General features: G+C 43.7%; 1 protein-coding gene across 9 annotated transcripts in view; it reads left to right on the top strand.

The window, feature by feature from the left end:
* SEL1L3 (SEL1L family member 3) overlaps positions 1-25838 on the top strand; it is a 97301-nt gene that overhangs the window by 29131 nt on the left and 42332 nt on the right. For all 9 annotated transcript variants that reach the window (XR_012331956.1, XR_012331955.1, XR_012331954.1 and 6 more), the window contains 5 exons: positions 6054-6186; positions 8096-8228; positions 9730-9870; positions 19887-20098; positions 21785-21964. Coding sequence is in view for 6 of the 9 variants with exons in the window: in XM_019928380.3 (XP_019783939.2) it covers positions 6054-6186; positions 8096-8228; positions 9730-9870; positions 19887-20098; positions 21785-21964 (799 nt within the window). In the remaining 3 variants the exon portion in view is untranslated. The remainder of the gene's footprint in view (positions 1-6053; positions 6187-8095; positions 8229-9729; positions 9871-19886; positions 20099-21784; positions 21965-25838) is intronic.

Raw genomic sequence — 25838 nt, 5'->3', positions numbered from 1 at the left:
GGGCACTTTGGCTGGGGGATGGGGGGGAGGTTCATTCCTTCATCCTTTAGTCATTTCACTACGCTTAGCCAAACACCGTCTCTCCAAGCAGGCTCCGTTCACTCAGTCTCCACACAGTCCCGATTTTCTTGGAAACCAATTATTAAAGAAAGGAAAGCAAAGAGGGGTGATGACAGCAGAGTAGGGGACATACGCCCTACTTTTTTTTTTCCCCACCATTTCTGTTTACATTGAAGTCAAACAATTTCTTTTAGGCTCTGGGCACATAGAACAATTCTTATTTTCATGACTGGATTAAAGGATTAGAGTTATAGCGAAAGGCGAAAGCAGTGTTGTTCCTTAGCCTGCAAAGAGAAAGTCAGGGGGTGACTTGATAGCTATATTGAAGCACAGAGGCTGAGGCCTTAGAAGTCTTAAGCGCACCAGGTGGATTTAGACCAGTGAGGAAGAATTCAACAGATACGCGTTTTGTTATATAACCAGCGGCCATGGGATCTTCTATGAGGAGTTTGAGGATAGGAAAGGCCTGGGAGTTTGCTTTGGAGAAACAGCGGATGTGTGGCCCCTTTAGAAATCTCTTCGAGTGCCCTGTTCTGCCCCAGAAATTAAGGGTTTGCATTTCAGGATGTGAGGTCTAAAATAATACCTGCCCTTTCTCCCCTGACACCCACATGCAACCTCAGACACTTTGGACAACCAATTGAATTTCATAAGCTTTTTTTTCATTTTCTATGTAAGGGCTTCCTTTCCTCTTAGATCCCAGAAGTGTAGATGCTGACATGAGCGGAGCAAATCACAGTAAGATCCAGGGCTGGGAATGGGTGAGGCAAGGGAGGCACCTTCCGCATAAAATGTAAGGAGACACCAACAAAACTTAGTCATTCTATTAGTTTGCCAAGGCTGCTGGAACACAGTACCGCAAACTGAGTGACTTAAACAACAGAAATGTATTGCCTCGCCGTTCTAGAGGCTAGAGGTCCGAGAGCAAGGTGTCAGCAGAGCTATGCTCCCTCTGGAGGCTCTAGGGAAAGATCTGTTCTAAGCTTCTCTCCAGCTTCTAATAGTTCCTTGGCTTGTGGCAGCATAATGCCAAACTTCACGTGGCATTTTCCCTGTGTGAGTGTCTGTCTTTGTCCAAATGTCCCCTTTTTATAAGGATACCAGTCATATTGGATTAAGGGCCCACCCTATTCCAGTATGATCTCATCGTAACTAATTATATCAGCAATGACCCTATATCCAAATAAGGTCACATTCTGAGGTACTGGGGGTTCAGACTTACACATATGAATTTGGGGGGGGACACAGTTCAGCTCATAACGATAGTCATGATAAATAACATTTAATACAGTATTTTTAAAAATCAAGATTAATGTAAAGAATCCATGATGAACAAAATTGCAAAATTTTAAGTAAAGATGGAGTCAGTATGATCCTTAAGATTCCAGAATCCAGGACTGATTTTCAGGCACGTATCAATTCAACAACCTGGTGAAGGCTTTGAAATGATTCCTTACCTGGTAATACGAGCAGTCCCCAGGCGCAAGACTTCCCCTTACCACCGTCTCAGCTGCCCTTCCTGGGACCCCCTCCATCGATAGAACAACTAAAGAATTAATGTTGGGCCCACCTGGGATTCCAGTGGTTAGCTATTAGGAATCTCAATCACCAGAGAGATTTCAGAATGGGCCAAGGTAGTAAACTAAACATCAAATATTGTAGATGGTTATAGGTGTTCCAAGGAAAGCCTCTTAATCCTCCTTTTTATTTGTTCTTGTAAAATAAACATAATGATAGCTGTTATCCCGCAAAAGTGGTGTACGAAGATCAGTAATTAAGCGCTCAGAAGTTCAGTGCTGCACCGCATGAAAGGCTGCAGTAACAACTGCAGACTTGTCTAGTGTCGAATTCATTCATCTGTCCATCTGTCCATCCATCCAGTATATATTCATTCACCCAACACATTTACCACATGCCTGACACAGTGCTGGACTCTGGGAATAAAACAATGAAAAACAAGAACATCCCTGCCTTCATGGGACTAAAAAATCTAGTGGGGGGAAGAAAGATCTTAAACAAATACATTCACAAATAAATTTAAAATTACAGATTGTGATGAATGCAGGGAAGGAAATAAATAGGTTGGCTTGAGAGGATCCCAAAGGAGCCAGCATTTAGACCAGGCCCTGAGGAAGTGACACGTAAGATGAGATTACTTTAAGGGGTGGGAGGGACAGCTGTTTTGAGGCTTTAAATTCCCCTGCTGAAGAACCCATGAGCAGGGACTTTCCTGGCGGTCCAGGGGTTAAGACTCCGCGCTTCCACTGCAGGGGGCCCGGGTTTGGTTCCTGGTCAGGGAACTAAGATCCCACATGTCCCTGCCATGTGGTGTGGCCAAAAAAAAAAGAACCCATGAGCCAAAACTGTTCCCTAATTCTGAGTGAGGCCTAGTTAAAGACGGAGGCAGGCAATCCTTCCCCGCTGCTGGGTCCTCCACAGTAATAAACCGGGGCACTCTCCCACATCCAGATAAGAGTAAAGATAGTTTGCCAGCTTGTCTGAGGCTTGCGGAAGGGACCGGCTTGGGCTTTTGAACTGTCTAGCTCAGCTCTTACGTCAGCAAAATTGATGACCATCAAACAATGCACAGTGCAAGGAATCCCTTGCAGTCTTGGTGCAGCCACTGAGAATTTTAGAGGAGAAAAATGTGGAGGCACTGATGTGGAGGGAGACCGAGCTGGAGAGATGTTAGTTGTATTATAATGATGATAAACAATTGCAATCTAGTACCATAGGGACCAAGTAATTTATTGATTAGTTGAGAATTCAGTTAAAGCAAAGATCTATAAAAAAAAGTGTGTAAATATTTTATTTTAATTTAAAATATGGAAATGTACATTAATTTGCCAATCTAGCTAGAGCCTTGCCTTTGAGTATGGGTCTACTGATTGGAGTTCCCTGTGATCTTTCTTGCATAAACGGTACCCAATTTCTATTTCTCCCAAATGAAAAGAAAACAAAGACACCGGTGAAACTATCAGAGCCCCAAATCCATCTAGATTTCTTCAGTTTCTTTTTCCAGCTGTCCTAATTCCACAATAATTTTTTTAGTAACCATTCTTTACTGAGTCTACCGAAAATATTCAACTTAATTTTTAAAGAATGAACATCTCTTCTCCATCCCTATTTTATTGGATCACATAAGATTGAATTACATTGTATGGTTACAATGACCATACAGTTGGCAATTGACAGGTTTGGGAGCAAACACATCTTCCGTAAGCATGCAACTCAAAAAATGGCAGCAGGGACTTCTCTGGTGGCACAGTGGTTAAGAATCCGCCTGCCAATACAGGGGACACAGGTTCGATCCCTGGTCCAGGAAGATCCCACATGCCACACAGCAACTAAGCCCATGCGCCACAACTACTGAAGCCCACGTGCCTAGAGCCCATGCTCAGCAACAAGAGAAGCCACCACGATGAGAAGCCCGCATGCTACAACGAATACCCAATGCAGCCAAAAATAAATAAATAAATTTAATTTAAAAAAATGGCAGCAGAAGTCCAAGTTGGACTAGGTTAATAATAATAACTGTAGTTAACAGCTATGGCACCTGCTATGTGCCAGGCACTGTTCTAAATGCTTTGTTTAAATATTAAATAAATTTTCCCAACAACCCTGTAGATAGGTACTATTTTTATCTCCATTTAAAAATGAGAAGACAGGGAATTCCCTGTCGGTCCAGTGGTTAAGACTCCGTGCTGCCACTGCAAGGGGCCCAGGTTCGATCCCTGGTCGAGGAACTAAGATCCCACAAGCCAGACGGTGCAGCCAAAAATTAAAAAAACATTTTTTTCAAATAAAAAAAAAAAAAATGAGAAGAAGCCTCCAGAGAGGAACCTCCAGCTGGCAAGCATCCAGTGTGTTGTAGGGATGAGCCGTGAGGTGAGCTGGTGAGTTGATTGAGCAGAGTTCTATTATGAGAGCTTCTACTGCAGAAGCATTGCTTTGTGTCCCCTGAGTGCTGGGTAATACTTCATGAGGGTAGTTGGAATGTTCAAATCTTTCGAAGGTCTTGAAAAATTTAATCAATTCACAGCTCTCAGAGATAATTACTTTGTGGTCCCACGTAAAAAAAAAAAAGAGAAGAGACCGTCACCTTAGTGCCCTTCAAGCCTGAGATTCCAGAAAAAGAAATAGCAGGAAATAAAGCATTTCTTTTCCATGTTAGTTGCCTTTGTAGAAAGCTGATTTCTAAGTGTTCCCTCTTGCCGCCATCGGTTGTTGTTGTCAGAGTGTCCATTTCTTCACCTTTTTGTCTTCCTTCCAGCCGGGAGCACCTGCCCAGGGTTGGGTTTCTGCCTAACAGCCCATCCTCTCTCCTGGGATGACCCCCGGTTGCCTGGTTTCTCCGACCCAACCACTGGCTGCTCTGTCCCATCCGTGTCACCCTCGTCCATCGCTCTTGAGGCTGCCGGGCTCCTGGCGGCCTGCCTGACATGCTGTGTTCTTCCCTTCTGCTGCCCTCTGCCCTTCCTGGCTCTTTTTGTCTTTGCCTGGCTTCTCACTTGATGCCTATCTTGATCTGCCCTTGCTGTTCACATATGCTCTGATGGCACCTTGTCCACGCATTCCTATTTTACTTTCTGAATAGGTAATAAATGCATTGTATAAAAAACCAAAACAATGTGAAAAGGTCTACAGTTAGATGTCTTGCTTCCAGCTCTGCCTCCATCCACTCCATCCCCTAACCCCCATGCCATGTGGAAAGACTTTTATTCGTTTCTTATATATACCTCCAGAGTTTTTTTTAATGCAAATACAAAAAAAAAAAAATCCATTCTCCTCTTTCTTGGATAAAAATATATTTATTGTTCTGCTCTTTCATTTTTATTTTTTCACTGAACAATGTATTTTAGAGATTATTCCAGGTCAGTACACAGAGCCCTTTGTCCTTTTTTAAGCTGTATAGATGTCCAGGGCCCATTGGATGGATGTGGGTACCAGTCCTCACTGACAGACACCTAAACTTTTCAGTCTTTGGTGGATGTAAATAATGCTGCCAGGAACAACTTGTGCATTTTATTCATGCTGACCCATTTTTTCCCTCCATTTTCCTTCCTGATCCTTTAAGTCTTTCAGGACAAAGTGGACTTCCAACAAATCACCTGTGCTGACCGCTTATCTTTGGCCAAGCCCTTTGACCTTGCTGTGGCCTCCTTCTCCTAACTCTGAATTTGACCTCAGTTCTTATCTAATAGGGTATGTTTTTATTTTCCTCCGCATCCACCTTCTATCTATGCAACAAGTTTTCTTTTTTTCCTTTTAGAGCAAAATACTTCCAATTAAAATCAGCAATTCCAAATAATTCCAATGATGCTAAACAATTTCACCAATATCAATAGGTGGCGCATATTAAGTACTTATGGTGGAATTTAGGATTACCAGAGGGGAAGGGTAGGGAGGTAGCTAGGGAGTTTGAGATTGACGTGTACACACTGCTATCTTTAAAATGGATAACAACAAGGACCTACTATATAACACAGGGACCTCTGCTCAATATTCTGTAACAACCGGGAGAAGAATTTGAAAAAGAATAGATACATGTATATGTATAACTGAATCACTTTGTTGTACACCTGAAACTAACACCACATTGTTAGTCAACTATACTCCAATGTAAAATAAAAAGTCAAATAAAAAATAAATGAAAAGGAAAAAAAGGTACTTATGGTGGGCCAGGTGCTGCTAGGTGCTGTACGTCTTTACTTAAACCTCTTATCAATCCAGTAAGCAAGGAATTATCATTTTACTAATGAGAAGACTCAGTCTCAGAGAGGTTAAGCAACTGGTCCAAAGTCACACAGCTGGTAAATAGCAGGGTTGGGATCCAAGCCCAAGTCTGCCTGACCCCACCATGGTCTCATCTTCTAGAACTAGAGTGAAGGGTTTGCAGAAATTTGGAGTTTTAAGTCAAGGAGAAAGAGTCTTTAAAAAAAAAAAAAATCTGTTCAAACCCAGAACTCTTTTAACCCTTTGTTCTTCTCTAGCTTCCGAGAGGATTTCCATTATAATGACACTGCTGGGTACTTCATTATTGGAGGGAGCAGGTATGTGGCCGGCATTGAAGGGTTTTTTGGACCCCTGAAGTACTATCGCCTCCATGCTCTGCACCCTGCACAGGTGAGCCCAGGGGACCAAGGAGTTTTCGAATGCTTATGGGTAATGGGCGTGTGGCTCAGGGCTGTGGAACCAGTCCAGTGTAAACAAAAGATTTATCTAAGCCGGGCCTCGCATCGGCTCTGTCACCAAACATCATTAATATTGAGGCTTCCCCCTCCACCCTGCAAACGTGATAATAGATTTTTGTTAACGTTTGGTTCATTTAGTACTCATAAAATGGAAACCATTTACTTCCTCTGTTTTAATAACTAGTAGCTTAATTATAGAGTCGATTTTTATCCGGCTGTTGCCTATCCAGCGATTAAGCTAATGAAAGGAGAGAGTCTTAGCTATTTGGTAAAGCTTCTTTTATATGCTATTATTTAAAGTATCAAAGAGGAGACAGTCCAGCAAATAGGACTCTCGGTTCTGCTTACTGGTCTCTCCAGAAACGTGGGCCTTTGGCTCACACTGGGTGGGTGGGCTGCGGTGGTGGAGACCATAGAGGGCTCTGTAGTCAGCACTGAATTCTCAAGTCCAAAACCCACCCACAAATGGAATGGAATTGTCGGAGTCTTCAGGCCAGCTCCAGCAGGGCTGGCGGCTATTAGAGGGGGGCTGCCCCATGAGGGAAGCTTCACCCTGGTTGCTTTTTGTGCCTTGGTAAGGAGATCACCGGATACCTAAAAAAGGAACGTTCTTTCGTTCCTGTGACCTTGTGGGATTTGTTCTGGGAAAAGCAGGAGTCACTAGGCAAAGTCAATTCGGAAAAATGGGGCACCTTATCACCCGTAGGTCATCTTAGAGCCCCTGTTGAGATACCGTTATAAGAGGAAAAACATGAAATTCTTTTATTCATACGTGCAGCCAATACTTATTAAGCACCTACTATGTGCAGCCAATACTTATTAAGTACCTACTATGTGCCAGGCTGTGTGCAAGATGCTGAGGCATCCAAGATGAATTAAGGTGGTGGCTTTCAAACTTTTTTTTGAAGGTGGTCCACAATAAGAACTCTATTTAATAGCATGAGCAGTACATACGTAAGCATATATAATGCACATATACATACATACACACATAATATATACATATATATATTATATATATATATATATATATATAACACAAAACTGAAATAAGAATTTTACTAACAATACAGATTCTTGCTATGTTCAGTGTACTCTGGTATTTTGTGTTCTGCTCTGTAAAAAACAAAATCACTGCTGGTTACAAACCACTGAACTAATTTCACAACCCTCCAATGGGTCATAACCCGTATTTTGAAAACCACTGAGTTGAGATAAGGTCTCTGACCTTGAGGAGCTCCTTGCCTGGGCCTTAACCAGATAAGTCATGAAAGAATGGGGTACATGCTTTAATAAAGATGTGAGCACTGTGTTTGGCAGTGCCGAGGTGCGGTCCTCTGCATCGGTACATGTATGAGGGTGGGGTAGGCTGTGAGGGAGGCTGCCCTGAAGGGATGACCTTAGATCTGGCTCTTGGAGGTTGAGTAGGAACCTTCTAAACAGAAGACAAGGAGAGGAGGCTTCCAGGCAGCAGGTGCAGTACTGGTAGACTTGAGGTCCTTTGGGAACTCATGGGAGATGAATGTCATTTTCTGGGGATAGCACATAGCGGCGGGGAAGGGAAGAGGATGAAGGCCTGGTCTCTGGGAAATCCTAACACTTAAGAAGCTCTGCAGAGAAGATGCCACAAAAAGAAGCTAGAGGGAAGCAGTCAGAGCTGGCGTGTCCTTGAATTACTAGTAACACCCTTCCTTTGAGAATCCAAAGCAGATGATCTGTGTACAAACAAGCCACCTGGTGCTATCAATGGGAGAAGGAAATCCACCTGAACGTAGCCTCATGGGTACCCATGGGTGTTTGATGACAATTGTTGTTCATTCTGTTTTCTTGCCTTCTTGTAGATATTCAATCCCCTACTTGAGAAGCAACTTGCTGAACATATCAAGTTATATTATGAAAGGTGTGCAGAGGTTCAAGAAATAGTATCTGTGTACACATCCACAGTACAGCAGGGGGACAGGAGACAAGAAGCATGTAAGTATTGACTTCAGGAGAGCGATTTTTAGCTCCAGGCATTTGTAGCAACACACTTGGCTTCTTTCATAAGGGGGTTGAAATAGAACATATGTGACTTGACCAATGGGGGCAAGTATGACCTCCCCAGATGGATGCAAATGATACTGTGCCTTCCACCTAGATCCCACCAAGACCAACAGCCAGCAAGAACCCAAACCTGCCTCGTGGCTTCAACTAGCTGTAATTTAGTTTAAGAATATAAATGAGAGTGTTTTGAGCCTCAAATTGCATTATTCCCATCCATAATGGGATCTTAGGCCAGTCTAAGAAAATAAAAATGAATTGGAAAATAAATTAATCATTAGAAATGTTTCCCCATCGGTGCACTTTTGTCTTGGACCATTAATATCTGAATATAAGCCTTCAGAAATGTTGAACAATGGCTTTGTTGTTTGGGGCTGGGTTTTAGTTTTTAAATCTTTGAAATTGACTCATTCTGGGAGACATTGGTAACTTTTCAACAGAAGGAATGAATTTCAAATAGACTGCTTCCGTGCCTGCCCGTATTTGCAGACATCCTTTCTTTCATACGGAGTTTGTATCTGTTATAAAACTCATCCCGTCTTGTCTTCCAATGTTCCAGCACTTATAAATTTCTCTGGCTATAGATCTTCTTGCATGATATGGTGGCACTAGAGTTAGTCACATATGTTCTTTCTGGAAGAGAAATTCCTGTGGGGCCTTTGCCATCAGCAAAAGTAAATTGAGTATTTCAGTCCTGCCTAAATAATCTCAACATCTCCAGAGCCGAGCTTCCCATTTCAGACCATGGAGGAATGGATACATGTTGAACATACCCCATTCTGATAGGGTTCACATAAAATGGTCATAGGAAGTGATTAGAGATGGTGATAGGTAAGTGTAGAAAGGCAGCACTTCTGCAATTTAATTTAAGAATAGGCTATACTAGTCTCCCAGCTGCTGCTCTCACCGCTGAATCATCCAGAAAATATGATGCAGTCAGAAGAGGGGAAGATATATAGGAATAGTAATATCCCAAACAGGAAAGAAACTGATTTTGATAGCTGATGTAATTTCAGGAGAGATACCCAGAGTCAGAAGGCCGGTCTTACATGCTGATCTGTTTGGTGGCATTGGGAAGATTCTCCTAACATCTTCTACTGCCTTTCCTCCCTGGGGGGTCCCTGTGCTTTGTTGACTCACACTGCCAACAAAATGGCCTAGATATTGCCTTCCTGGGGACCAGTCCGAGGCCATCTGCTCATTCTGTAGAATTATTCAACAGCCATCAGCAACTTTGGCACATTTCCCTTGGACTTGGCTTTGAATCTGTGACCTCGAGGCAGAGGCATCGTAGCCAATTTCAAATCCCTGATGCACCCAAACCAACACCCAGTAATGCTAAGTCTGACCTCTTATTTCTAGTTCCCCATAGAAGAAGGGAGTTAGAGAGGCAAGACTTCCCTCTAATGGTATCCTGTGCTTCCCTCTCCTGTAGGCGACCTCCGGAATTCCTACCTGGACCTGAAGCTCAGGTACGGGCGGCCCTCGACATGCAGAGCCCTCCTCTGGGAGAAGGAGCTGAAAGCCAAGCACCGAAGCTTGTTCCAGACCTTGCTGGAGATGGGTTTGGTGACAGGTAATTGAGTCTGTGCCTCGCTCGCCTTTGGACGCTGGTTAGGAGGGTCCCTGTTTTTCTGCTTTCCCTCACCCTCTTTAGTGATTTATGCCTTGAAGTTATTTTTAACCCTAGTGTTCTAGCTTAATTTCAAACTTAAATTCTGCCCTTAATGTGTCCACCACTCAATGTATCTGTGCACCTTTTCAACCCTAAATACAAAAACTTAAATTTAGGAATCACTTGAGCAATTCTTTATTTAAAACCGAGGCCACAAACAGGCAGCTGACAGCCAGAGCTGGCCCCCAAATGTGGCTACTTTGGCATACACACTGTTTTCAATTTTAAAAAAAATTAGTTACAGGGATCTAAAAACTTCTATGAAAATGCAAATTTCTAGCGTTTCTCAGAAGATCCAAAGATCTGGCGACGCCGGGCCTCCGTTCCTGAGTGGCAGCAATCCCAGAGGTGTGTGGTTGGGACAGGCAGGCTCTGTCCATCCACAACCCTTCCTGCCTCTGGTTGAGCACCTCCTGCCAACTTCAGTCATGGATCTTACCTTCCCCGGGCCCTCAGGCCCTTGAACTTGAGACCTTTGATTTGAAGTACATTTTAAGCAGCGTCTCAGGAATCTGTGTATATTTTGCAAATGTGTCCAGCTTAAGTCCATTGTGATTTAGGTTTGCATAATAATTAAGTACATACTGTAAGACTACAAGGAATCTTGAAACAGTGTCTGTTAGGAAGAGAAGAGAAGCTGGAGGTGATCAGCCTGGGGAAGGGAATGAGAAGGAGGGTAATGAGAACTATCTCAACGGTCAGCAGCAGCCCACGGTATTCCTGGGCATATGACCAAACACTTGGACCAAGGCAATGCAGAAACTGACTGCTGCTGCATATAAGAACTTCCTAAAAATGGCAGTGTCCAGTGGAATAGACTCTCTTTGCAGATAGTGATTCACCCTCACCCCATCTTGAAAGAATTCAAACCATACAAGATATTTCATCTTTGGTTCATTTGATATTTGCTGAGTGACTGCTCAGTTACTTGGCTGGACTTCAGAGGTAAGTAAAATAGTACAGGGTCTCTGCCCTTGAGGGACCGACTTGAAAGCAAAGAAAAATGGTAATGCATTTTTAAAAATAAAAGCTATGGGAGTAACTGGCAAAGGCACAAAGAAGGGAGTGGTCAGTTCTACTTGGAAGTCTAGGGGGCTCCAGGAAGGCTTCCTGGAGGAGGTGACACTGGGATTGATTCTTGAAGGGTCAATTGATGTTTGCCAGATAAGCAAGGTGGGAGTAGGTATTGCAGGCAGAGTAGAGGCAGAGAGATGTGAACAGCATGTCATTTTTAATGACGTGCAAGGAATTTGGGAAGCTGGAGAAGGCCTGGAGAGTGATTATTCTTTTTTTTAAATTATTTGTTTATTGAAGTAAAATTGATCTACAATGTTGTGTTAGTTTCAGGTATACAGCACAGTGATTCAGTTATATATATATATATATATATTTTTTTTTTCAGATTCTTTTCTGTTATAGTTCATTATAAGATATTGAATACAGTTCCCTGTGCTATATAGTAGATCCTTGTTGGTTATCTATTTTACTTATAGTAGTGTGTATATGTTAATCCCAAACTCCTAATTTATCCCACCCCCTTCCTTTCCCCTTTGGTAACCCTAGGTTTATTTTCTATGTCTGTGGGTCTATTTCTGTTTTGTAAATAAGTTCATTTGTATCTTTTTTTTAAGATTCCACATATAAGCGATACCATATATTTGTCTTTCTCTGTCTGGCTTACTTCACTTAGTATGATAATCTCTAGGTCCATCCATGTTGCTGCAAACGGCATTATTTTGTTCTCTTTTTATGGCTGAGTAGTATTCCAGCGTGTATAGATACCACATCTTCTTTATCCATTCATCTGTCGATGGACATTTAGGTTGCTTCCATGTCTTGGCTATTGTAAGTAGTGCTGCAGTGAACATTGGTGTGCATGTATCTTTTTGAATTATGGTTTGCTCCAGATATATGTCCAGGAGTGGGGTTGCAGGACCATATGGTAGTTCTATTTTTAGTTTTTAAGGACCCTCCATACTGTTCTCATAGTGGCTGCACCAATTTACATTCCCACCAACAACATGAGAGGGCTCCTTACTAGAGCTCAGACTCCATCCTGACAAGTTTGAGCTTTACCTTGTAGGTGACAGGGACCTGTTGAAGGGTTTCAAGCAGGGGCTAGAGGCGTGATCAGATCTGGGTTTTTGAGGTCACTCTTGTCAGCAGTGGGAGACTGAGGGAGGTAGACTAGAGTGCTGTGGAGCTGGAAGCAGGGGGGCCACTGCATGGCCCAGGGAGGAGAGGATGGAGGCCTGAATGGGACAGAGTGATGTAGATGGAGCCAAAGGATATAAGGGGTTGGCTCTGAGGGACTTCATCACTGCCTGGATCCGGGAGAGGGAGGCCATGTGGAGTCAGGTGTCAGCATAGCCTCTGCAGCCAAGTGACCTGATTCTGATATTAACTTAGCACTTACTAGCTGTGTGATCTTGGGCAAGCCACTTCATTTCACTGAGCCTCAGTTTCCTCATCTGCAAAACGGGGATGACAATAGTCCCTCTCTTGTAGTGTTGGGTTAAGGAATTGACACTTAGAAGAGTATGGGCACTTAGTAAACTCTATGTAAACAGCATTTCTCAATCTTGGCACTACTGACATTTTGGATAATTCGTTGTTGTGAAGGATCTGTCCTGTGTATTGTAGGATGTTTAGCTGCATTTCTGCTCTCTACCAACTAGATACCAGCAGCACTCTCTCCCCTCCCATAAACCTCCACCCAAGGGTGACAACTAAAAATGTCTCCAGGGCTTCCCTGGTGGTGCAGTGGTTGAGAGTCCGCCTGCCGATGCAGGGGACATGGGTTCGTGCCCCGGTCCAGGAAGATCCCACATGCTGCAGAGTGGCTGGGCCCGTGAGCCATGGCCACTGAGCCTTGCGCGTCCGGAGCCTGTGCTCCGCAACGGGAGCGGCCACAACAGTGAGAGGCCCACGTACCGCAAAAAAAAAAAAAAAAAAAATTGTCTCCAGATATTCCCAAGTGTCGCCAGGGAGGTCAAATCGCCCCCGGTGGAGAATCACTGCTGTGTAAGTGTTGCACTATTACTACCAGGCAAGAGACAATTGCTGGGTTTTCGTGGGTCTTCTGGGAGGTGGTGGAACTGCCCCCTGAGACAGGTGAACAGAAGAGGGCGACGCATGTTGGAAAGTGTAGGCTAAACGGGCGAAGACCACGTCACCCCAAAACTGGCTTTATGAGATTTCAGATGTATTCAAATATAGTTTTACTGATTAGGAAAAGGAGTGAATCATTTTCACAAAACATTCTTTTTCAAGCAAATACTCTCAATAAAGAATGTTTGTGTGTTATTTTTACTGCTCAGAAGTTTCTTTTAAAGAATGCAGAATGATTTTATTATCTGTGGAGGCCTAGAAAGGGAGCTAATTAACCCAGATCATGAGCCCCCAAACCTTGACGCTTGATGGGCCGCAGTGCTGGGGAGTCGTCACACTGCAGCACAGACACGCGTCCAGCTGCCCTTGGTCAGGCTTCCGGGGCCCATGCCTGGGGGGAGAGGGGGCACAGAGCCGGATTTGCCACTTTAGGGCCCACTGCTGGTGCCCAAGCAGCCGGTCAGGTCCTTCTGGTGCCAAGTCGGCTTAGATCAGCGCCAGGGAGCATACCCGGAGGGGCCCCTATCTCCCTGGGCATGCAGCCACCTGCATTCCGCCTCTCCCTGCCATTTCCTGGGGCCCAGAAGCAGGTGGGGAGGGCGGGTAGGCAAATCTCCAGTACCAACCTCAGGCTCCCATTCTACCTTCACCCCCTATTTTTCTAGTTCACGTTGTCCCATCCATAGGGACTGGGGGCCCCCTGCAGGGGTAGGGCTTATACCCATTAAAATTCATCTCTACCTGGCACACTGCCCTTGCTTGGGGCCATCATAGTTAACTAGATAATCTCTGTGGTTAACCCTAGAGAGAGATTGGTGTCAGACATTGGGCCCAGTTTCTAACAATCCTGAGAGAAGTGCAGAAAATTTGATTTTGTAAATTGAGGGACAAAAAAAAATTACATTATTTACATATCTTTACTCTGGTCTCCTATAAAAAGAAGAGTAGTCAGACTGGTGTGACTATATATCTATTCCTGGTTCCTCACATAACTTTTGATCCAAGTTTATCCTGCTGTGAGTGTCTAGCTGGCTTTGGAGTGCTTTGGACAACTCTAGTCAATAGGAACTATGTTTGCATCATGTTTTCTGCTGCTGGCCTGAGCTGTTTGGTCCTGTTGACCAGTAGACTTTACTAGAACATCCTCATCATGTTACATTTCTTGTATCTGAGATAAGCTACAAGAACAGACTCAAGGATCAGATGTTGGCTGCTTAGAATTCTTGCTGTAGGAACCGAGTAGGTGCAGTAACAGAGATAAGGAATGAAACCGTGTGAGTAACTTAAGTCACTCGTATCACAACCTTCCATTCATTCATTCACTAGACAAGTGTTGACCAAGTGGCCCAGGATAGGACAAAGATGGGGCCATGTTTTGAATGAGAGTGACTTAGGTTAAATGCAAAGAAAAACGTCAGCTCCCATAGCTCCCACAAAGGGTATTAATTGGTGGAATTATTTTTTTCCTGGCATTAAAAAATATATATATGACAGCATGAGACAATGGCCTGTAATTTCTGGTTCTTTGCGACAGACTCACCCCTTTCTTGGCAGCCTCTCCTCACATGTACAGCCAACTCTACTGCCAGGCTGCTGCACGTGCACGCTTCAGACGGCAGCGTTTTCCCCTGACACTGTGTGATTTTAGATGGATCATCTGCTCTCCCTCTGAGCCAACGACGTACTTCAAAGGAGCCATGAGAATGGTGCAGGGAGTGCAGAGTCGGAAGCTTACAACCAGTAGGAGTGTCCTCTGCATTCTGCCCAGTGAGTTCAGGAGTGGTCACCACCTTCTAGTTGTTCCCAAAAGATTGAGCTCTATTTTTCTACTGCAATAGAGAATCCCCAGATATTTACACCCTCCCTCTTTAAGGACTGTAATTTTAAAAAAAATTTGTGGTAAAATGCATATAATTTAAAATTCTCCATCATCACCATTTTTAGGTGTACCCTTCAGTAGTATTAAGTACGTTCACATTGTTGCACAACAGATTCTAGAACTTTCTTATCTTGCAAAACTGAAACTCTGTACTCATTAAACCACAACTCCCCACCCTGCCCCCACCCCCAGTCCCTAGTGACCACCATTCTACTTTCTGTGTCTATGAACTTGACTCTTCTAGATACCTGATATGAGTGCAATCATACAGTATTTGTCTTTGCACGACTGGCTTATCTCACTTAGTGTAAGGTCTTCAAGGTTCATCCATGTTATAGCATCTGTCAGAATCTCCTTCCTCTTTAAGGTTGAATAATATTCCATTGTGTGTCTATACCACATTTCTAACTCTTCTTATTTTTGCCAACAATTGCCATGTTTATTTGGAGACTAAAACGCAGAGCATGGAAATGGTAGAAACACAGTGGGGTTATTTAGTAACGCCAGGATCCTGTGTCCTTTAAGAGCTATGCCCACTGTTGTTCATTAAAGGACCTTTATCTTATCTTTTTTAATTCAAGAAAGCATCTTTATAGTTTTTAAAAAAAATCCACGGAGAGAGAGAAAGAGGGAGAGGGAAGGAGGGAGGGGGCGAGGGGGAGGGAGGGAGAGAAGTTACATATATAAAACCAGACAATGTGCACAGGACAGAAAAGTACAAGTAGTTTACTTTTGAGAGAGAAATAAGCCACTTCTTTGAGTCTCGGGAACCCAGTGGAGCTCATCAAATGAGAATGCAAATGAAGGATGTGCTATGTTTTTTTAAATCAGTAAACTTGGTGAAGATCTTTCCTTTTCTGGGTAAATGATATTTTCTCCTTTCACATTTTTTTCCCTTTTCAAACTTCTTCCCTGGATGCATTACACCTTTTGGAAGCTTGAAACTAAAAATAACTTTCCTGTTGTTGTCTCATTCCCCTCATAAGGAATAAGTCTGCCTTTCTTCTCCCAAATTCTCCATCAGAGGCAGCTCTGGTTCCTTCAGTAGGTGACTACCTTCTCATTTTCTGCTTTTTGCCTCTTTTAATGATGAGTGTGGGCTTCCCTTGTGGCGCAGTGGTTAAGAATCTGCCTGCCAATGCAGGGCACACGGGTTCGAGCCCTGGTCCGGGAAGATCCCACATGCGGTGGAGCAACTAAGCCTGTGCACCACAACTACTGAGCCTGCGTGCCACAACTACTGAAGCCTGTGCGCCTAGAGCCCGTGCTCCACAACAAAAGAAGCCACCACAATGAGAAGCTCGCACACCACAGCGAAGAGTAGCCACCGCTCGCCACAACTAGAGAAAGCCCGCTCTCAGCAACGAAAACCCAATGCAGCCAAAAATTAAAAAAAACAAAACAAACAAACAGAAACCAATGATGAGCGCACAAATGGTGACCTTGTGGTATTGCTGGAAAAAGGAAAAAAGAGCAAAATAAACAACGCTGTGCTACTCGGGGAGATTAAGAGTTAATGGTGGTGGTGCCTTTGTTTCCTTAGCTTCTGGTGTAGGAAGAAAGAAAAATGGGAAAATGACTCCTACTTCTATTTTGTTTGTTTGGTTTTCATTACTCCATTAATCTCCATAAATAAGGCATGTTTTTTAGTTATAGATCTACTAGAAAAAATGCATATGCTAAACCAGTTGGGTGAAATTAACAGTTTCATTAAATGGATTTTTAAATCGCCAGTTTTACAATACCACCAGTGACATCAGAGCTTTGATGTTGTTCCACATTTGGAATTCAGACTTTAAAGAATGTGCAAAACGAGTGGTTTTCCTTTAGAAGCATTATTATTTTATTATTATACTCACTAGTGCAGAAAATTGTCTAGATTCTCTTGCAGAGAAAATACTGATTGGTAATGTCTGGGGGGAGTTAAGAATTTTAATAGGTAAAAAAAATAATGAAGGTTTTTCAACCTGCCTCTGTTTCAGTCTGCAAAGTGTTTTTGTGTGTTTGCTAAGGATTTGAACTTTGTAAAGGATCGCCCTCCTACCTGGGCGATCACAGTAATGATTGCTGGGATTCTGTGCCAGAGGTCAGCAGGGCAAGTGTTTCATTTGGACCTCCATTTGGCTTGGAGGCTCTTTTCTCCTCTGAGCCCCCAAAACCCATGTCTGTGGGTACTCAGGCAAAACTCATCATATTAGATATTTTTTTAATGCCTATTTTATTTTATTTTTTGTGTGAAATGGCTCTTTTTTTAAAATTATTTTTTATTGTAGTGTAGTTGCTTTACAATGTTGTGTTAGCTTCTACTGCACAGCAAGATGAATGTGGCAGAGCAGGTAATGCTGGAATGAATCGTTAACAAATTGTTAATGTTCCTTTGCTCAGAGTGTGCACAGAGGGGTATCGGAGATGAGTATGTATTTAAAAGTAAATATATGAATAAGTAGGAGTAGGATTTACTTTGCGACTCCGTCTGAGTACTGCAGTACACATCAAATCTAGCGGAGAAGGTTCTTATCCTGTCTCATGGTTGGGTAGGATGGAATTTTTCTCTCAGCTATGCAAAGGGAGAATCCAAAAGGAGATCCCCGGCCTCCTGGTGGAAAAGAGGGTGATTATTCAGATACATCCCAACAGATGAGCAGAGGGAAGTGCTCGAGGATGTTCATTGCTGTGTTGCTGGTTATAGCAAAAGCAGTGGAAGCAACCCAAGTCTAAAAATAGAGAACCGGTTGGAAGAACGGCACTGCTATAGAATGCAATGCTATTGAAACTTTAGGAAGAATGAGCTTCTGACTGCTGCGGACAGGTATTCGTGGTATGTGGTTAATTTAAAAAAGAAAGTTGACAAACAACAACGATTTACTGTCTAGCATAGGGAACTATACTCAATATCTTGTAATAACCTATAAAGGAAAAGAATCTGAAAAAGAATATGTATATATGAGTCATTTTGCTCTACACCTGAAACTAACACAATATTGTAAATCAAATATAGTTTGATAAAAAATTACACTCATAAGGGAAAAAAAGTTGAGAGTCCAAACCTATAGCGGCTTTTTGGAAAGAAAATGTATATGTATATAGGCAGATAGAGGTGTAATGAATTATTGTCTATGCCAAGGAAAAGTCTGGAAGTATATACACCAAGCTTTCAACAGTTTATCTTCACTATTAAAGAAGGTTTGGGAGAGAGAGGACTTCTGTTTTTGTTTTATACAAATCTATATTATTTGTTTGTTTGTTTGTTTTACAACAAGCAGGTATATCTTTAGGGCTTAAAAACAAAACAGAGGAGCAAACTCCATGTGTTTAGTTAAGGTGTTGTTTTTAGCACCTACCTCTTGGGATGGAGAGTAAGTAACAGCAGATCCAAGCTGCTGCCTCTCAGAAGCCTGGAGAGGGCAGAGGTGTGGGCTTCCAGGAGCCAGGAGATGGGACTGCCTTAGCTCTGGGTGAGGGGGTAGGTGGGCTCCTTTGCCACAGCTCAGCAAGTGAAGGCATGTGCCCCCCTACCAGGGGCAGCCAGCCTGCCTGTGTGCCCAAAGGGATAGGCATTAGCTCATAACCAATTGTCTGGGTTTCACAATTGCATCCGTGGATCCCACTGGCTTCTGTGTTGATGCCTCGGAAGAGGCATCAACCTCTGCTGAGGAACTGCCCTTAAATTCAATCTCAAATCCTCTCACTGAGAGTTTTCCCGCATTGGAAACTCATCTCTGTTCATTCCTTGATGGAGTGCTGATAGAGTGAGTCTCTTGTTGCCTCCTGGAAGTTGTTAGTAACATTTTAATTTGGGATGGAATGAAGAAAATCAAAGAAAAATGTTGAGCATAATTCTTAGGGGGGAGAAAATTTTAGTTTTAAATAAATTGACCACATCTTTTAAATGCAAATTGTACCTATGCAATCCTATATAGCTGTTTGTAACGTAGACCTAGTAGATGCACAGAATAGAATTGAAAACGTTCATTGGCTGAATTAATAAAACGAGAGATGAATAATGTAGACGGACTTTAAAAGACTGTAACAGATTATAGGACCATATAACTTGCCCATTTGGACTTAAGAGTTTAACAATTTATGGGAGAATTAGGTAAAAGGAAGTATCATAGCTTAAGGCAGTTGCGTAAAAGAGGTCTCTACCCATGGTGGCAAGGTACCTATTAAGACAACTGGCTGCCGGTTAATCAGGAGGTAGGTGGAGCAGAGTGAGTAGGGATCTTGCTTTTGTGACCTACCAAGCTGGATTCTAAGCTTGGCTCAGCCGTTTGCCAGCTTTGGTAACTTCAGACAAGTTAGTCGACTTCTCCAGGCTTCAGTCTCCTCATCTGAAAAATGAGGACGCCAATAATAGTACTTACCTCTTAAACTATGTTTGGATTACATGACATAATTTGCATAAGACGCTCAACCCAGTATTTGGCATTTTATAGGCCCTCAATAAAAGTTGACTCATTCTCTTTATTGTATTTAGAAACCCACCAGGAAAACCAGAAGCAAAAGATGATAAGAAAGGTTCTTGTGCTCAACTTTTTACAGCAGCACCTAGGAACTATTTCTGAGATAAAACACACCCTCCTTCAGAGTCTTAGAGGGAAAAAAAAAAAATCTCTCTGGCAGTTATGGTGGTCCTGACTTGGTGGTGAGTTACGCTGGGTAAATTACTCTCTTGAGGCGCTCTCTCAGCTATAGAAGGCACATCCTTTCCTCCAGGATACTAGGCTGTCATTTAGTGCCAAAGGAAAAGCTGTTTACAGAATGACACCCGCAACGGGTTTGATTTACCTCCCCAGAAGCTGGTATATATCAAGTCACTGCAGGACCAACCATATTAATAACTCAGGTGATTTAGTTGGCTGTTCCCACTTATTCTGTCGACCCCATGGTAGTTAATTGTGTGTTCTGTGAATTGTGTTATTTACAGTGCTGAGGAACCAAAGTGAATCCGTATTAGAAATTGGTGGGCGGATATTCGAGAAGGCTGTAAAGAGACTTTCCATTGTTGATGGTCTTCACCAAATTAGCTCTGTCGTCCCCTTTCTGATGGATGCCAGCTGCTGTGGATACCATAAAGCATCCTACTACCTCGCAGTCTTTTATGAAACTGGATTAAATGTACCTCGGGATCAGCTGCAGGTAGAGTATTTCACAGTCTCCAGGAACATCAGTTACCTGCCTTATATTTGCAGAGTAAGGCTCTCATGCCCCGGGTGGAATTGGGCATGTTCATTTTCCCTGGAGTCCTTTAAAAACTTTATGCTCTGGGCTTCCCTGGTGGCGCAGTGGTTGAGAGTCCGCCTGCCGATGCAGGGGACACAGGTTCGTGCCCCAGTCCGGGAAGATCCCACATGCTGCGGAGCGGCTGGGCCCGTGAGCCATGGCCGCTGAGCCTGCGCGTCCGGAGCCTGTGCTCCGCGATGGGAGAGGCCACAACCGTGAGAAGCCCGTGTACCGCAAAACAAACAAACAAACAAACAAAAAACTTTACACTCAAGAAAAACAGCCTAAGGCTGTGGTAATTACAGGATCTCCCAACGTCAGTGAGTGAAAAAGGGCAACTTTATCCATTTCTAGACACAGCAGGGGATATGATTGGTATACTGTCTAAGGAATAGTTTGGGCAAGGCTTACCAGAATCCCAGTCATTCAAGAACAGGTGCCTCTTACCCAATTCTTGTAACTCTCCTGGCTGTGGGTCCAGCATCCCGTACGACGTTTTAGCTAAGTGAAATCATTTGGACCTCTAAGCAAAGTATTGTCACATCCAGCCTCCTGTCATTAAAATAAATGTCATACTAGACGGTTTTGTGGTATTGAATCCAAATTTATCATGCAACTTGCCTAACATTTGGAATCGCATTTTTAGAAGTGCTGCTAAATGGTCCCTGGTCACTTTTAGTGTTTTGTTTGTGCTCATGGGATTGTTCATCCTGGATCTGAAGAGACTCAGACTGTTCAGACCTTCCCAGGTGGCTGTGGTCCTTTCACTTGACTTCTTTGTGTGTGTCTCTGGCTGTAGAAGCTCATGGTTGAGGGCATGCTTTCCCAAGTCCCTGAGGCAGTCCCCACCGAGGTGGAAGAGGGTAGAAGATTCTAGCCCCGTCTCTGGCACAAAATAGCTGGTTGACCAAGGACATATGACTTCAACTTGCTGAGCCTCTGTTTCCTCAACTCTGAAATGAGATGGTTGGACCAGTCGATCTCTAAAGACCCTTCCCAACACTAGCGTTCTGGGAGTGTGAGGTTGGGACGTGGCCCACTATTCAGATCATCTGACCGAAGGTGACATAGCTGAAGTGGACCAAGGTCCTTAGAACAGTTGTCAGATACACAAAGAGATGCTGTGAGATAAGTCAGGGGAGGACTCCCAATCTTTACTGAGAAAAGGACAAAGGAATTTTCAGCTGTTAGACATTGAGAAGGACAGATAGCCATTAGAAAGCTCTTGGGTCTTCTTTTCTAACGTTTTTAAAAAAGGCATGTTAGGGGCTTCCCTGGTGGCACAGTGGTTAAGAGTCCGCCTGCCGATGCAGGGGACACAGGTTCGTGCCCTGGTCCGGGAAGATCCCACATGCTGCGGAGCGGCTGGGCCCATGAGCCATGGCCGCTGGGCCTGCGCGTCCGGAGCCTGTGCTCCGCAACGGGAGAGACCACAACAGCGAGAGGGCCGTGTACTGCAAAAAAAAAAAAAAAAGGCATGTTAACTGGTTTCTGGAATGACTAGGCTCATATGTAGAGGTGAGGCCAGATGACCTTTCTATGTTGAGGATTTTATGACCCTTTTCTATAATCTTGTGAACACTGTCCATTTCTTCTTAACAGGGCATGTTGTATAGTTTGGTTGGAGGCCAGGGCAGTGAGAGGCTGTCTTCGATGAACCTTGGGTACAAACACTACCAGGGTATTGATCACTACCCCCTGGACTGGGAGTTGTCCTACGCCTACTACAGCAACATTGCCACCAAGACACCCCTTGACCAGCACACGCTACAAGGAGATCAGGTACGAGGCAGAAGTGGGTGGAAACGGTTATGGCCCTGCTTACTAGAGCTTCCTGAACAGTTTTATTAAGCGTCTGCACCTGTGGCTGGTTTATTCGCTGGCCTGTAGAGTACAGGCATAATCCAATGGAGAGAAAAGCTTTCTTGCATTCTCCAATTCATATTTCCTCAGTGTGTTCTCAGGCTGAATGCAAGGACCATCCTACATCTAGGCGTGAAAAGCGTGAAATCTTTTCATGAGTGAGAGGACCGGTATGGGGAGGGTAGATAACGGCCCTGGACAGATTTTGATTTTGAAAAAAATGTGTACCAGAAACATAGGCATTTTGTCTTTGTTCCAAAACCACGTGAAAGTGGTGGGGTCTGGAGATGTTAGTCAAATTAAGCGAGGGCAGTAAGCCAAGGGCTCCTCAATATGTCACCAGCAAGCGAGGTCTCCATAACGAAGACGCTCCATCCCTAGCTGCGTTCCCGCTGATGGACACCTTGAGAAGCGTCTGCCCATCACATGAGCCTCAGTGCTCACAGGTGATGGACAGCAGGCGATGTTTGAAGATCCTGCCCCATCCTGGATTAAGGACTGGAAGAAGGGCACTAACTCCAGCCCCTAATTTTGCAGGTTCCCACGTCTTATTGACTCATTAGGCAAAGAAATCAGTGGTTCACATCTGCCCAGAAAACACTGTGTTACATTGGACCAACTGATGGTTTGTTTGGGGGACCATGAATAAAAGGGTGTATAAAGGTGACAGCGTAAGAATAAAAAAAAAGCTGCCTTTAGATGATGTAATTTGCATCCAGCAGGAGTAGACTATGACGTGGTTGGCTTCTTGGCATGTATTTTTCTGTATCTCTTTCTTCAGAATGGCTTTAAGATGTTTTGATGGTCACAGCAGTTGAGTTAGTTGAGTTAAGTGTAAGTAGTCTGTACCAGGAGGTGGCGATGTTTTTCTGCAAAAGACCAGACAGTAAATATCTTAGGCTCTGCTTTCACAGTCACTATTGCAACTACTCAACTCTGCCGAAGACAATATATAAACCGATGGGGTGCCTGGGTTTGTGCCACCATAGACAGGAGGTTACTGCATGGTCAGATTTGGCCCTGGTTTAGGCCATAAACCCTTAATTTTCTCCCTTATGCTTGGTGAGTCTGGATGGATAGCAGGATTGTGGAATTTTAGGCAGAGCAGCTAACTGGGAAGCAGACCGTTCACTCTTCCCTGTGCTGCTCCTGTATTGCAGTCAGAAACCCCCAGTGGAGGAAACTTGTGCTTTGATCATTGGAAATGAATGGTTTCTGGGAAAGAAATCTACAGTGGCCACTGTACAGTTATGAAATAAATGACTCAAAGATACATGTTGTCAGTGAACATTAAACACGAATCAAGCTATAAAATGCCCAAAGGCTGTCTGTGTAGACATTCTAATTCTTTTAGAAAATAATGATTTCTTCTGAATAAACTTACACACTCTTAGCATTGTCATCTGTATTCTCTCAGCATATATAGGCTGTGTGCAAAATCTGACCTCAGTTTGACAGGAATTTATTTATTAATTGATAAAGGCTTTTTTTAAAGAATTCTTCTGAAAACACATTCAAACAAAATCAAGCCACAAAATAATATTGCCATTGTTCTGCTAAGCCTGAATGTGTTCATAAAGCCCCGTATGTATATATTATACTTTTAGGAATTCTAATTCAGCATAACTTAGCAAGGGGAGATGGTATGTTGCTAACAAGCGCCTTTTCTTTTGAAGATTTGGCCCATGAAGTGTTATGATTATGAAAGAAAATGTTTAATTGGTCAGAACCAGAGAAGATGAATAGAGAAGATCCATCCTGCAGCTGGAAAGTCGTGTGATCAAGAATCATAGATAGGAATTATACAGTTAGAAGAGTTGTGTCATAGCTCATTTTCTTAAGAATGTGTAATTAATGGTTTCTTGAGAATTTAAGCAGGTGTCATACATTGATTGAAATGTCCTTTTGTTGAGAGATCTATTAATTCACCAGCAGCACATAACAAATGAGGAGATGTGGAAAGCCAGACCCCTAATTAAAAAACCAAGGATCCGTCAGTAACTTCTTTCTTGATTCTTGTTTCATTTTCTCTTTTATGTAACTCGTGGTTCCCATCAACTTTATCTTCTTTATTCATAATCTTGCTTCATGTCACTTCTTTATGATTTAGGGGGACTCTGCTTCAGGTTCAAGAGAAAGAAGATGATAGGGTTTTTTTTTATTTTTGGTTTGTTTTTGTGGCTTAATCACAAATGGATTCCTTTAATTCTCTTCGCATCTCAGTTTGCTCTTCTGAAAGGTTTGGTCCTCAGCCTTCTCTGTCTACACCTTCTAGAGGGCAGGGGGTCTCATCAACATCCCTGGTTTCAACTGCCCTCCACATACGGATGACATGCACATCTTATTCTCAGGCTGAGGTCTTTCTTAAAACCCCCATCTGCAATCGTAACATACCACAAAGGGAACACACCACCTCCTCCTCTCTATTCCCCACAGACACCTCAACCAATGGCACCGTTGTCCATGCCAGCAACGGGGGAGTCACCTTTGATCTGCCTATCATCCTACCAGCTCTAATCCCCAACAGCGTTACATGCAGCTCTCCATCATTTCTCCCCTGAGTGACTCTGACAGCCTCCTGTTCTACTCTGAGTTATGGAATGAATTGACCCCTACATTCATATGTTGAAGCCCTCACCCCCAGTACCTCAGAATGGGACACTGCATTTGGAGCTAGGACCTTTGAAGAGAGGATTAAGTTAAATGCGGTCATTAGTGGCCCTACTCCAGTATGACTGGTGTTCTTACAAGAAGAGGAGATTGGGACGTAGATGAAACAGGGGGACAGCCACGTGAGGACACAAGCTAAGGAGAGGGGCCTCAGAAGAAACTAAACCTGCCAGCGTCTTGATCTTGGACTTCCAGCCTCCAGAAGTGTGAGAAAATTAATTTCTATGGTTTAAACCCTGCAGTCCGTGGTGTTTTGTTACGGCAGTCCTGGCAAATGAATTCACCTCTTAACTGGCCTTTCTGTGGCCAGACTTGTCCCTTCCCATTTTCTTCCCACGGAGGCTAAAGACGGCTGTCAGCAGTGGAGGTTCTCAACCTGACTGCACATCAGAATCACGTGGGCACTCAGAAAATACCTCTGCACAGGCTCCACCCACAGTCTTATTGAAGTGACAGAGGGAGGGTCCAGGCATGTAATAGGCATATGTATGTCTATGTGCATGTGTATATTTAAATAGCTCCTCAGACGGGCGTAACGTGTAGTCAGCGTTGAGAAGTACTGACCCGGAAGCACTAAGTCCAGCTCATCACTTGGCATGGGAGATGTTCCTTGATCTGGTTTCTCTCTGCTTCCCCAACCTCAGCTCTCAGCGATTCCATGTTTGGCCTGCCCACCCTGGCAATGCCAAGCTTTTGGTCACACCATGCTGTCCACAATTCCTGGCCCTGCTCAATCTCCTCTGCCTGGTTTGCTTTCTCCACTCCCACCCCGCTTTTCCTGCCTCCTGACCCCCCACTCCTACTAGGATGCTGGGCTCAGACACCACCACCTGCTTGGATCTTCCCTTTGCTATGCCGCCACGGCACCCGGGCACATCCCCGCCATTGCTCTAGGACGGGTGCTGTGAACAGGTCTCAGAGCCAGCTCTCCCAGTAGACTGTGAGCTCCCCGAGACAGGCACCTTGTCTGTTCACGTCGGTGACCCCAGTGCCCAGCCCTGTGCTTGACATGTAGTTGGCACTCACTGTTTACTGATGGGATGGTGGACAGCACGAGAGGGCCGTGTATCCAGTGATGAAGACAAAGCGATCACGTCCCGTTGATTCTCTGTTGCTGTTTGAT

This window comes from Tursiops truncatus, chromosome 5, assembly GCF_011762595.2.
Source record: "Tursiops truncatus isolate mTurTru1 chromosome 5, mTurTru1.mat.Y, whole genome shotgun sequence".
Classification (NCBI taxonomy): Eukaryota; Metazoa; Chordata; class Mammalia; order Artiodactyla; family Delphinidae; genus Tursiops; species Tursiops truncatus.
Note: the sequence above shows the minus strand (reverse complement) of the source record. Positions and strands in the feature narration are given on the sequence as shown.